This window comes from Mercenaria mercenaria, chromosome 17 (genome assembly GCF_021730395.1).
Source record: "Mercenaria mercenaria strain notata chromosome 17, MADL_Memer_1, whole genome shotgun sequence".
Classification (NCBI taxonomy): Eukaryota; Metazoa; Mollusca; class Bivalvia; order Venerida; family Veneridae; genus Mercenaria; species Mercenaria mercenaria.
Genome location: NC_069377.1, coordinates 55,632,049 through 55,645,359, shown reverse-complemented (window position 1 = coordinate 55,645,359; position 13,311 = coordinate 55,632,049). Strand labels below are relative to the sequence as shown.

At 33.3% G+C, this 13,311-nt stretch overlaps 2 protein-coding genes across 3 annotated transcripts in view; one reads left to right on the top strand and one right to left on the bottom strand.

The window, feature by feature from the left end:
• Positions 1-217: 217 nt before the first annotated feature.
• Positions 218-5,375, bottom strand: LOC123536091 (coiled-coil domain-containing glutamate-rich protein 1-like). Its single transcript, XM_045318908.2, has 4 exons — positions 5,237-5,375; positions 4,728-4,824; positions 2,382-2,499; positions 218-510 (listed from the first exon to the last, which is right to left on the bottom strand). Exons 1-4 carry the CDS (start codon positions 5,248-5,250, stop codon positions 383-385), a joined length of 357 nt encoding a protein of 118 aa, XP_045174843.1. The 5' UTR covers positions 5,251-5,375; the 3' UTR covers positions 218-382.
• LOC123536090 (COMM domain-containing protein 9-like) overlaps positions 5,346-13,311 on the top strand; it is a 24,147-nt gene continuing 16,181 nt past the window's right edge. Inside the window, exon 1 of one of the 2 annotated variants that reach the window (XM_045318907.2) lies at positions 5,346-5,482. In XM_045318907.2, the coding sequence (XP_045174842.2) occupies positions 5,441-5,482 (42 nt within the window). In that variant the 5' untranslated portion in view covers positions 5,346-5,440. Of the gene's footprint in view, positions 5,534-13,311 lie in introns of both variants that reach the window. The other variant, XM_053528220.1, reaches the window with a different exon arrangement.

The window sequence follows — 13,311 nt, the reverse complement described above, 5'->3', positions numbered from 1 at the left end:
CTGAAGGCAATACCTTATCTTCATTCTTTCTGCTTTTACACAGATTAACAAATTTATTTTAATTCATGTATTTGCCCAAATTCCAAGATTTTCCAACTTAGAAATGGTATTTTACCACGAAGGTATGAATCTAATTTCTCTAAATCATTCGGACCAGCTTTGAATTGTTGGGTGTTAACTGCACTTTCTAAAACTGGTTTCAGAATAACTTGATAAGTAACGATTTAGACGACATTTATTCCACAAATATACTAAAAGTAACACTCAACATGACAAAATTTGGCTGCTCGTGATTACTTAAATACGAGATGAACTTTTCTCAACAAAAATGAGATGAACAAGTGTAAAAGTGATATGACAACATCCATATTGACTAATGTCTTCAAGAGTCATTTGACTTTTCTGTTTTTTCTGTAGATTCTGTGTTTTCTTCAGAACTTTTGACTTTTTTGGTTGGGCTTGACTCCTCATTTTCAGCTTCTTCATCCTCTAACGTTCTTTTTTCTGATTCTGAAATGTGTAACATACCAATACAGGGGTTTTTCTAGCTAATTTGGGAAAATAGTCTATACCCCCAAATTGGGAATGTTGACGTGTAAATGTTCCAAAATGGGAAATATGTAGTCCCATAGGATATAGTAAGGATGTGTTTAAGTACTTTCTCATACATTTGTTTCACATTATACAACCTCTTTAACATACTTCCATTACAAAACTGTCCATCATTTGCTCAAAATTTGTGCAGTTTTGATGAATTTTTTTTCAATCAGAGTGTAGATTGGGAATTTTTGCACTCATTTTGGGGGAAAAAAACATACTTTTTGGCATTGGGAATATAGCCGAATAACGGCTAAAAAACGGCCGAATGAAAATAACAACCAACCTGAAATAATGCCAATTTGAAAGCTAAATTTTCGTTTTTCTTAAAATATCATTGGACAATCGCTCAAATCCGCAAAGTAAATGGGGGTGCGGGGGGGGGTAAAATGCTCAAAAATGGAAGCACTTGTTTCAGAGGTATATCACAGGGCTGACACTTAGTGTCCCTGGATCATGAGGATTCCAAATTCCAGCAAAGGACGCTCATTATTCAAAACTAGGTGTTCCTCCAGCATACCTAAATTCAACAACAACAATGTGCCAGCCATATTAAATACCAAGTTACGTTCAATGATTTCTTAATTCTAACAAAATATTCAACCAAAAAAAATTATAAGAAACTGATATTGTTTTCATTTGCAATAACTGCTAAATTTTAAGTTGTATTAATTTCTTTTCTTACCTCAAAATTTTAACTTCAGCAACAACCTACATCAGTTGATACAAAATAAAATTTTAACTTCAGCGACAACCTAGATCAGTTGATACAAAATAAAACGTATAGACTGTTGCTGAATTTAATTTGAAACAAGAAAAACAAAGAGGGCCAAGATGGCCCTCAGTCGCTCACCTGTGCAACACACCATAGCAAGGTAAACATGTTTTACCTAGTGATTTCATGGAGACGAATATTCTGACCAATTTTCATTAAGATTGGAGCAAAAACATGGCCCCTTAATTGTAAACAAGCATTTTCTTTGATTTGACCTAGTTTTTTACCCCCCATTCGAACTTGTTCAAAATTTCATGAAAAACATTGACAAAGTTTCAGGAAGATTGGAGCAGAAGTGGCCTCTAGTGTATATAAGCTTTTCCTATGATTAATCATAGTGACCTAGTTTCTGACCCCACGTGACCCGGATTTGAAATCGTGCAAGACCATGATAAACATTCTGACCAAAATTTATGAAACAAAAATCTCATTTACATCGAAATAAAAACACGAGGTATGGAATCAAAATTTGTATACCTGCTGGAATCACAGAGTTACAGCAAAATCAAGTGTTAAGACCCTATTAGTCACCTCTTACGATCATGCAAGGGTAAGACAATGGTTCTAATTCTTTTCATACACAGATCGTCCCAGAACCACATAGGGCTTCATGCAGACAAACATTCTGACCAAGTTTCATGCACATCAAATGAACAAGTGTTAACAAGCTTTTCCTTTGACTTGACTGGCTGACCTAGTTTTTGACCCAATATGACCCAGTTTCAAACTTGGCCTAGGAATCGTAAAGATAAACATTCTGACCCAGTTTCATGAAGATATGGTCATAAATGTGGCATGAAGAGTGTTAACAAGCTTTTTCTTTTATTTGACCTGATGACCTAGTTTCTGACTTGGCCTAGAAATCATCAAGATAAACATTCTGACCAAGTTTCATGAAGAAACAGAGTACATTGACACTAGCAGCTAGAACAAAGCCCCTGTGCTATGTATACAAGACGTGAAATTCAAATTTATAAGCTTAATGCATTTAGATTATTTCAATATTTACCTGTGGATTCTGTTGCATTTTGGTTGACATTTTCTTCTTCCTTCTTTTGACTGCTTCCATTTTCTTCAGCTTTTTCTTCCGATTTCTCTTCTTTGGTTTCTTCTGTTGCGTCTTGTGCCTAGAAATGAATAAATTTAAACATCAGCTTTTCTGCCATTTCACTAAAGAGAAATCTTCCAAAATTCTACAGCAATGAAAGTTTCACCCTAGTATTTCCAAAAATTAAGAAGAATTTGAAATTTAATTTGATGCTCACCAGTAATACTTTATTAGTCTTTAAGATTTAGAGTTCTTATTTATTAAACTTTTAAATCCACTAGTCCCAGAGAAAAATTTGAATTATAATCTCAATGAAAAACTTTATTAGATTAAGAATTGAAGAAACTGTCACAAAAATTTAGACTGTTGATATTTGTCTCGACAAATCAAGATTCCTTTCATTTTTATGACAACCAGTGGGCGTTATATCCACCCATTTGTAACCTTAACTTTATTGGGCATTATGACAATTTGTCCCCTGGGACACTAATCCTTTAATGTTCAACTTTCTGAGCAAAATGTGTGTAAACATCACTGGTCAACACTTTTTTTATAGAATCAACAACAAAAGCCAACATACAGACAAAAGATGATCACAAAGAATTGATCTATGTAGTCTCAAATTAAATACATGTCTGCAATAAAATATTACTCGTCGTATACCTATAACTGAATTGGTCAATAGAAACAGTTGATTCTCACAAGTGGCACATTCTTCAATTGTCATCTTATAAACCATTGGAATGTGATGACTGTTTTGTATTCGACTTTGGCCTATTTTGTACTAAGGTTATTAGTTATATTACCAATTGTAAAAAAAATACATAAATATAGGAAAACCCATTGGATGTTCTTCTTTTTTATTTATATATAGATATATATATAGAGAGAGAGCTAAGTTTTAGCTACACGGCTAATTCGACGCAATCCTGGGTCACTTTTCTCATGGGCAAAATCTCCAATCACGTCAAAGCACACAAAAGACCAAAATAGTGAAGGAAATTTCTGATGAAAGTGTTACTGCCAACAATTTGGGTTTAAATGCAGATTTTGTTGCAAATACGATACATTAAAAAACTTTTCATTGTATCAAAAAGGGATTCAATTCCACATTGATTTGTGTATCAATTATCAAATCATTTCCCAAAATTACGCATTTTCTGGCGATTTAAACCTAGATAGTGGCTAGATGTGGTAATCAATACAGAAGTGAAAACAGGAAATGATTTCAGGTTTTCTCGCATATTTTTCTCGTCGTTTTAAATACACTGTAAATGACAGCAAACAGAAATTTTACAACTCTTAAATCCCCGGAAAAATATGACTGCAAATTCAATAGATAATAAAATATTAATCTGTATGCTGTCATTGGAAGCTTCTATCAAATTCTTGTTTTTCTCCGGACTAATGAATCAAGATAACTTGCTGATATGGATTGTGCTCATGAAAAAGTTGCCGTCTCAGGTTGGAAGCATACTGAATATTAAATTTGAACAGTGAATTCCAGTAGTCATCGTTATCCAGAGTAAAACAAATTCAACAATTTATGAGCACAATCCATTTTAAAAATATAAAAAAAAACATGTAAATTTTTCAGTCTCAAGAAAACATATCAATAAAAGCTTTGATTGGATTACTGCGTTCAAATTGCTAATTATTATTATTATACCAGATTTATATAGCGCCCTTTTCATGATAAACACGTTCAAAGGTGCTTTACAGCTGCTGAGCAACTGCAGCCACACAGGGCACAAAATCATCCTCTACTAATTAGATCTACTATCAATAATACATCAAAGTGTTTTTCTTAATCTTGGGATCAACGGTTAAAATTTAACAATTTTTTTCACTTGCAAATTTTATAGAGTACAAAATATTTCAACTCGCAATTTATCAACACTAGTCGCAATTTTGTTCAACCGTTTTGGGCAGAAACAAGGCTCTGTCCTTCGTAACACTACCAGTAAGTGTGTGTAGTAAAGTCCCTTGCATTTAGGGAGTATGCGAGCTTAAATTCGGACCCAGGCTAATTAAAAATATCAAGAGATCAATTATAGTCTCCTCTCTGTTAATACCTTTCTTAAGATTCATATTATCAACTTCAAAGTTGCCCTCACAAAAAGATCTAGATTTGTAACAATCTGACATTAAAATTATTTTGACCAGTAATCGAATATGAATGAAATTATTCATTATGAATACTAATCTGAAATATCCATGAATTTCAGGTATCCTTGTCACTGATACAGTAGATCTATAAACTGTACACAGAAACAGGCTGTCTGGATTGTGTCAAAAGTGTAATACCTTTTCTGCCTCCTCAACTGCTCTTTTTACATCTTCAACTGTTTTAGTTTTAATTTCTGGGGTTTCTGTAGTCTCTGTGGCAGTTTGAACTTCTTCCCTGAAAGGAAAAACCAATTTATCTATAATTAGACGAGTCTAAATATAGCACTTCATGTACGAATAATGCCCTACAATGCTTTACTTCCGTTCATACCTGTCGTCTGCTAGAAATTCGTGGAAAATTTGCTTGTACAATTAATTCAAATTACATATTATGTGCAACGTAATTCAGAACACAAAGTCCTTTTTCATCTCTCTAAATCATAGTCATTGTAAGCATCACCTATCAATCATACACAGAATCGACATTTTACTCATTATGCCGTTGACCCACTTTCACACAAAGGCGGAAAACAAAAGCAAACCGAAGTTTTTTATTTCAAAAACTTCCAAATATCATATTTTTCAATAAAAAGCTGTTGCCATGAATTAAAACAAGTTAATTTCATTGGTACAAAAACAAAACTTACTTTTCTGAAGGCATTTTGACTGAGTTTTAGTGCGATTTTCAACAAACAGCGTGCGCTTCCCTTCTTAGTAAACTGAGGCAGACGGACTGAACTTCCCGCCGATACGGTTCTTAGGACTGACGTCACGTGAACAGGAAACAGTTACGATTGGCGGATAAAAATATTCCTGGGGTATAGATGGCGCAGTAGCCACGTGATATCGAAATGGCGACCTGCAACTTTGTTGACATTTCTTGTTTAGTTAAGGTGAGAAATAAATGTGAAAACTTATTTAATAGGATCATTCATCGTATTCAGGTCATTCTGTTTTATATATGCTTGCAACCAAAACAGTTAATGTAAATTTCTTTCCATATTTAGAAGAAAAGCTTGCTTTTACAGAGAAAAGCTGTTTTTCACTTGGCACACAATCCGCCCCACAAATTCTCACTGACATGTGCATATCAGTTCTTTCCTGCAACAGTCTTAAAATGTCAATTAAAATTTATTTAATGTTACTGCATTTTTTTCCATCGTTGTCTTTGCCTTTGTAAGCTAATAAAATCTTTATGAAGATACTTTGGAAGAATAAAATGCAACCAAGCAAAATAATAGCACATGATCAAGGAAATGGAAAGTTCACACCCCATAGCACCACCTTATGTGGAACTGTGTTACAAATAAGGCAATGCAAAAAAAAACAACAACAACATCCAGGAGTATAAAAATTATCACATGTTGTCGTGTTTTTTTTTGTATTATCATCAAAGAGTCCTTGATTCAATACTGTCACATTGTCTTTGCCTTTGTAAGCTAATAAAATCTTTATGAAAGTCCTTGATTCAATACTGCCACATTGACAATATCACTTCCAAAGCAACTTCAACTCTTCGCTTCATACAACGGAATGTGAAAACTGACAGTAAAAAGGTCAAAATTGCTGCCTATAACACCTATGTCCACCCTCAACTTGAGTATTGTTCAAGCGTCTGGCATCCTTGGCAAAAAACCCTCACTAGCAAAGTCGAAAATGTCCAAAGGTCAGCTGCTAGGTACGTCATGTACGACAACAGTTACACCAGTAGTGTTACACAAATGCTGAAAACTTTAGAATGGAATACACTCCAATATAGAAGGTTACACAACTCATTAGTAATGTTTTATAAAATAAGGACCCAGACAGTTGCAGTCGACCAATCTCATCTTATTCCAACTACAAACCTAAATTACTTAATCCCTATGTCTCACACTCAGTACTTTTCTAACTCCTACTTCCCAAGGACCATCCGTCTCTGGAACTCCCTACCAACTTATGTTAAATCTAGCCCCAGTCTCAGTATCTTTAGAGAGAGGCTGGCGGTGGTCAGTATGTAATTCTATTGCCTCTGCCCCATTTTAACTGTAGCATACTGTCTTTTTTAGCTTTTATTTTTTTAACATTGTAACATATCATTTCTTTAACAACTGTTTCTCTGACAGCGCCGCCCAGTGATAGTCGGAAATCGACGGTTAGGTGAAAGATGTAGATGTAGATGTCCTTGAGTCAACACCCATTCTGTTTTATTGTTTTCTTTCTTCTTTTCTTATTGAACTTTTGGAGAAAGATGTATAGAGGAAACAAATAATATTTGTGGTGAAAAGTCTGGAATATGTGTCTTGGCTGTTGATTTTGAACTCATTTCTAAGAATTTCTTCATTTTTTTAAGAAATTGCTAATTTATTTCAACCAGTCTTGATTACAAGCCAGCATTTTTAAAAACACTTGTGAAAATTACATAAATGTTTTGTGTTTTTAAATACAGTGTATTTAGTTTTGATTTTATGATATTGAAACATCAGTGCATTACCCTATGTACTCAGAGTGAATGGACATATTGAGAGGTGTTGACTCAAGGACACCTTTTTATTGTGTACAAAAAATCACCCCAGTCGAGTAGTTGTCATTTTACTCAACTATCACTGCACAGAATTTAATAAAAATTTGCATGGAGGATGACTACATGTTCCAGTTTATGAAAGTATCAAAACATAAAATATTTCATGAGCTTGTGTTGGAAAAACAAACATTTATCTTTAAGGTGTTGACTCATGGGCACTGGTGGATATATTTATTGTACTGTATAGCAAAGAAGTATAAAATATAAATTTATTTTTATAGCTCTTTGTATATAGTAATTTGCCTCTTTCTCATTGATCTGAGAGCTTGGAAATATTTTTTATGCTTGCTGATGTTATCAGTTTCCACATTTTATGCATTCTGTTTTGTGACAATCCATTTTAAGTTTAAGATTTCAGAGTGAACAAAAAAATATACATGTCTCAGATTTCATTAAAAGTAAATAGCACACAATTAACACTCAATGCTCTTACTTATATCAGTAAATCTACACTCCATTCTCTTACTTATATCAGTAAATCTAGGTAATCACCAAATAATAGGCAAGAGCAAACTTTTATCTCTGTTTATCTTTCGTTAATGTCAAAACCCTCAGGGGGGAGCAAGGGCGTAGGAGCTGGGGCGGCATCTGCCGTCCCAATGTTTTGAGGAGCGGCAAAATGCCAAACGCGTAAATTTTTGAAAAGGCTAGAAAATATATTTTAGAATACATACAGCGGTCTTCCCTTGCCAATTGTCAATTTATCATGAAGTGCACCAGCGACCAATATGTACACAGAATCGTGTCATATCGCTGACACCTTACAAGATCACCTTGGTGACAGTGTATTGTACAAAATCGATAATCCTCAACGACCAAGGTCGCTGTATTTTCTCGCCCCGCAGACTCGAATTATAGGCGATACATTAGTTAATAAAAGTTAATTGTATTTAATTGCTTACTACTGAAAAGATTATAGACACTTGCAGTTAATGTTGTGTCTCAATTCAGCCGACAAAGTAAAACACAAACGCATATTAAATTAGCATTTTTAAATGTCTTTTCAATTAAATATTTTTTACTCTTAAACATTTTGTTTGAAATATCATAGAAACCAATCATAATGATTAAATTAAATGCATCAAATGTAGAAAAATACTCATAGATTTTACAGATCTAGTAACATTAAAAAAGTATTACAGCTTCTACATAAAAATGGAAAAAGCCCAATCAGCCTCACAATATCGCATTTCCAAAGCGATCATTCGGTAAAAAGAACCCTTTACTCCGTTTATTCAGCCCTCAATGGTTCAGCGTATTTCCATGGATTCACTATTATGAGGTGAATATTTATTGTAAAGTATACGATATACCTGTGCATTTGGGATCTGTCAGGATGCTTATGTGTATGCTGCCATACAAATTAAAAATAAAAATACGTGTCAAAATATTTCACCAGATATTCAAAATGTTTTAAATTACGGAATCCATTCATATTAAAAAATGAGTATGTCCAACAGCTACTGAGCGGTCCAAGAAGTCGCCAGATTGCACCATTTATTCTACCTGTATGCAAAATTTTCTCAGGGCCACCCTGGACCCGTTGAAAGGGAGTGTGATTTTACACTAACAAATGAATTGTCTGTTTATTTCTTTGCTTGCTTATCTGTGTTGTTGTGACATAAGCTGAATAATGATGTGATACTTTTTAGATGGAACTTTGTTGTAGGGTGCCATAAAGAAATGTTTTCACTTTTTTCTTTTCTTAACATTTTGATGATTACTTGACAGAGATATTACAGCAAAACTTTAAACGGGGTAGTATGAAAAGGTTAATGTATAATATTGTATATGCTTAAATAAATTTTACAGTGTATTTTTCTCCTGATTTGGGAATGGGGCTGGGGCCTTCGCAGATTGGAAAAATGCGTCATAAAACGCCTAATTGGGAATTGTTAAAAGTAATAATTTATTTTGTTTTTAAATGTTACATGGTCATAAAATTAATCATTATGCATTAAGTTAGCAAATTGTCTTGTGCTTCAAATGCTTAAGGTTTCATAGGAGCAGTCTTGTTTGAAAAAAATGGGAAAAAAGTAAAAAAAAAAGTAACTTTGGGAATTTTAGTTGTGACATTGGGAAAAACATACTATTTTGTCATTGGGATTTGGGCCCAATTTCGGTCCCATTTTGGCCAAAAAAAAGCAGTAAAATATTGTTAAAACTAAAGACAAGTTACAATATCAGCAATGCAACAAAACAACAAGTACTAGGAAACTTGCCTGGCATAATTATTAGCAGTAAAGTTTTTATTGAACTTAATTAAACAGTAAGAAAAAGCAGTATTTTCTCTGTTAACATATTTTGAGATGGCTAAAAATTAGTCATGCTGGTAAATTCTTTTCATGAGGTACCACGAAAGCCCTTTTCAACACCAGCTTTATGGTTCAGTACTTTGGATGAATTTACGCATAGTTACCACTGGGTCAATGGGTGCATTTTTTGACTAAGCATTGACTTTCTTTCATTTCAGATACTTCTCTACTAAAAGTTTATTTTATTGTATGTCGACTTTAGATTAGCCACTGAGACTGATATAAAAGAATTTGTCACAGAATTCAGATTTTTATAAATTTCCTTTAATTTTATGAAGTCTATTTTATAGATTACATTTATTTATCATAAAATATTAGACCTAGAATATAGACTGGCTATAATTACATTTTTAAAAATAAAAAAAAAGTATCATAGTGTAGGAGCTAGTCTTAACTTTTGTCCAGTTAAAAAAGGAAACGGCATAAGCTGTTTTCTAAAACCTTTTAAATGTTGAAGAATTTTAATAATAAACTTGCCTTCTGAGACAAAAAATGTTTTCAGAAATATTAAATGAAGAAGTGTTTCCCTTAAAAAAACAAGACAGGTAATTGAAGAATAATAACCAAACCAAAGGAATGTAATTTTAAACTTTTTATAAATGGTAATTACACAAATTGTGATAATTTCAGTTCAAAATAAAACTGAATTAAAATTAAGTGTTTTTGTGGATTTATGTTGTTTTAAAATAATTTGGTACTATCTGATTCTTTCATTAAAAATGTACATAATATTATCATAGTCTATAAAGTTGGGTATGAAACTTTTTTCAAAGAAATAATATCAAAATTAGAATGTCTAACTTCATTCTGTAGAGAAAGTTACACATGTAGGTGGAATAAAGTCTTGATTTTTCATGCCTTTCTCTATTGAGAGGGTGTGTTAAATTGGAAAATTTACAGCAAATGACCCCTGAAAATTTACAAGGGATCTGGTCAGCTTATAAAGCTGTTGTCTGATTTATTGCAGCTATTGGACAGGAAATGGCCACAATGAAATAAAACTTCCAATACTTCAAAACAGCCTCAGAACCAAATTATTGTAAATTGTTGTACATAACAGAAGCAGATGGAGCAGTTTTGCTCCAAGGTTATGTGATATGATACACTGACAATAAGGAAGGTTTTTCATAAGGGAAATGTAGACAGATTTCATTCTTGTTACTAATTATTAAAGGCACTGACCTCCTGATTTTGGTTAAAAATTACCTTTCTTTAGAATTGAAGTTTGGTCTTATTATGAACATTAGAATGTGAGTTTTTGTTTAAAATTTTTCTTAAAAATGCCAAATCAAGATAAAAGCACAGGAGTTGGGAATCAAAACCGGGTCAGCGCAGCAATAAACATTTTCCTGCAGTTTTGACCAATACACCAGGGAAGAATACATACATTATATATAAAGCTATTTACCTCTGGTACCTTTCAGTTTTGAATGGACAAAAATAGTAAAAAGATCTAATTCTTATGTGTTTCCATAACTTGTCTGTCTATAACTAAGTTTCAATGCCTAAGAAATATAGCAATAGTTTTCTGATATCTAAAAAGTACTTTTTTTGTTGCAATAACATCTGGAAGTCAGTGCCTTTAAGTTATAAATTCAGTTTTGGTTTCTCACAGTAAAATGAACCTCTGATAGAAAAATGATTAAAAGATATGACATAATGGTGGTAACTCAACAGTATTGTAAATAGAAAATGTTTCAATAATGTAAACCATTTCCACAGTGATAAAGAACAATTTACATTGTCAATGGGAAGCCATAAAACGATTATTAACATGATGTAAGCCAACCATAAACCTTTCATCTGACTGTAAAAGTTTGCCCCTGGCTGTGTGGTTGTTGTTGTTAGCCACATTAAAACTGTCTCTTGTGTTAAAAGTCTTAATTGGATAAAAAAGGGACTTAAAATTTATGAGTGAAAAATATCCCTGGTGTAAATAATACTAAATTGTAAAAAAAAATATGACTGATTGGTAGAGTTTTTGTAATAACTATAAAAGAAATCTTATTGTGGGAGTTTTTAAGTTCAAAAAAAGGTTGTGATAACTGGGTGATTTCTTTTCTTAATTGAGTTAACATTTTTTTTAACATAAGGAAACGATAGGATATGAAAGTGACAAGATTAAGTCACTTTCAAATGTAGTCAGTCACAGTTTCCATGTAGTCTGTTCAGGATGTACTTAGTGATCAAAAAAGGTCTATTAAATACAGCCAGATTCTTATTGTAAATATATATAATAATTCTATAATATTACTTGCCTTTAACATGAGGTATGAGAAGAATTTATTAATACAGTTAACTATGGCTTTGCATATGACAAAATGTGCACTACTGCTAAAAAAACTAACAAATAACTGTTATACATGGCATTAATAAGCTCTACAAACACATATAATTTACATGTTTTGTAAAGTTAAATTCAGTTTGAAGAAGATTTTCTACATTTAAAGTGAGTACCTGAAATAAACTATTGTAGTGAAAGACATGCATCGGATATCTTTAAATAGTTAATGTAGTGTAAATATCACAGTAATATAACTGAAAATTTAACATTTTGACGAGTCTATTGTTAGGCAAGAACAGATATCAAATTAACTTTGAACTTAATTCCATTTAAAAAACACATATGAAAAACTATAAGCTTGAAACTATATTGAATGTTTTATGTAAAGTTATTGGTAAAAGTACAAATGATAGGCTTTCAACATTTTTTTTGTGTGCTTAAAGGAACAATTTACAATACAGTATGGATTTTTTCCACTGCCAGACTCTAGATTACAGGACTTAGAGTGACTTGCTTGAAATCAATATTATGAGCCGTGCCATGAGAAAACCAACATAGTGGCTTTGCGACCAGCATGGATCCAGACCAGCCTGCGCATCCGCGCAGTCTGGTCAGGCTCCATGCTGTTCGCTTTGAAAGCCTATTGGAATTGGAGAAACTGTTAGCGAACAGCATGGATCCTGACCAGACTGCGCGGATGCGCAGGCTGGTCTGGATCCATGCTGGTCGCATACCCACTATGTTGGTTTTCCCATGGCACGGCTCTTATCATTCTCTGCCTATGACCTTTTTGACATTGCTGGTATTTCTAGGTTGTCCTATATGCCTTGATGCCAAAAGTCTATATAAGTGCTACTGTGATTTACCCAACATTAGGGCTTCAACCAGTATGGTTCCAGATCAGCACCCACCCACTCCCATACAGCAGCACTAATAATTACATTCTTATAAGTACATGAGTTGAATGAGGATATCACCATTGATATCACCTCAGTCCTTAGAAGCTTGAAATTCATATTACCAAATAGCCTGGGATTCAGGCGTTGATACTTTTGCTCTGAGGTTTAGTGCAATTTAGTATTCCCGTCAGCTATTTCAGGGTCCTTGAGACATGAATGCAGCTCATATAAGCAGTAGTTCCAGTAACGTCCAGAGAATACTGAAATCACATACGGGGAAAACTTAATCGGTCAGATATTACCAAGTGCCATTACAGGTCCACCACCTTTAGTATTGTCTCCTGTTCAGAAATCTACATGCTGATGTTTTGGCTGGCGGTGAGGGGGGAAAGGGGTGCGGTACATGTATTTCGTGAATTCGTGAAATTAAAAACTACCGTTTATGATTATTTTCAAATTTAAATAGCTTGAATTTTTGTCTCCATGTCATACCAGTTTTCCTAAAATTATAAATTATCTCCCGTAAACTATAAACCAAATACAGTTAAATCTGCCTGTAAAGAACACCCATGAGATATAGGTGACTGGTAGTCTCACAACAAAGATAAAGTTACTATATTTTGGAGAAAGTTAAAGTTGCCTTTGAACTAGAGGCCTTAAT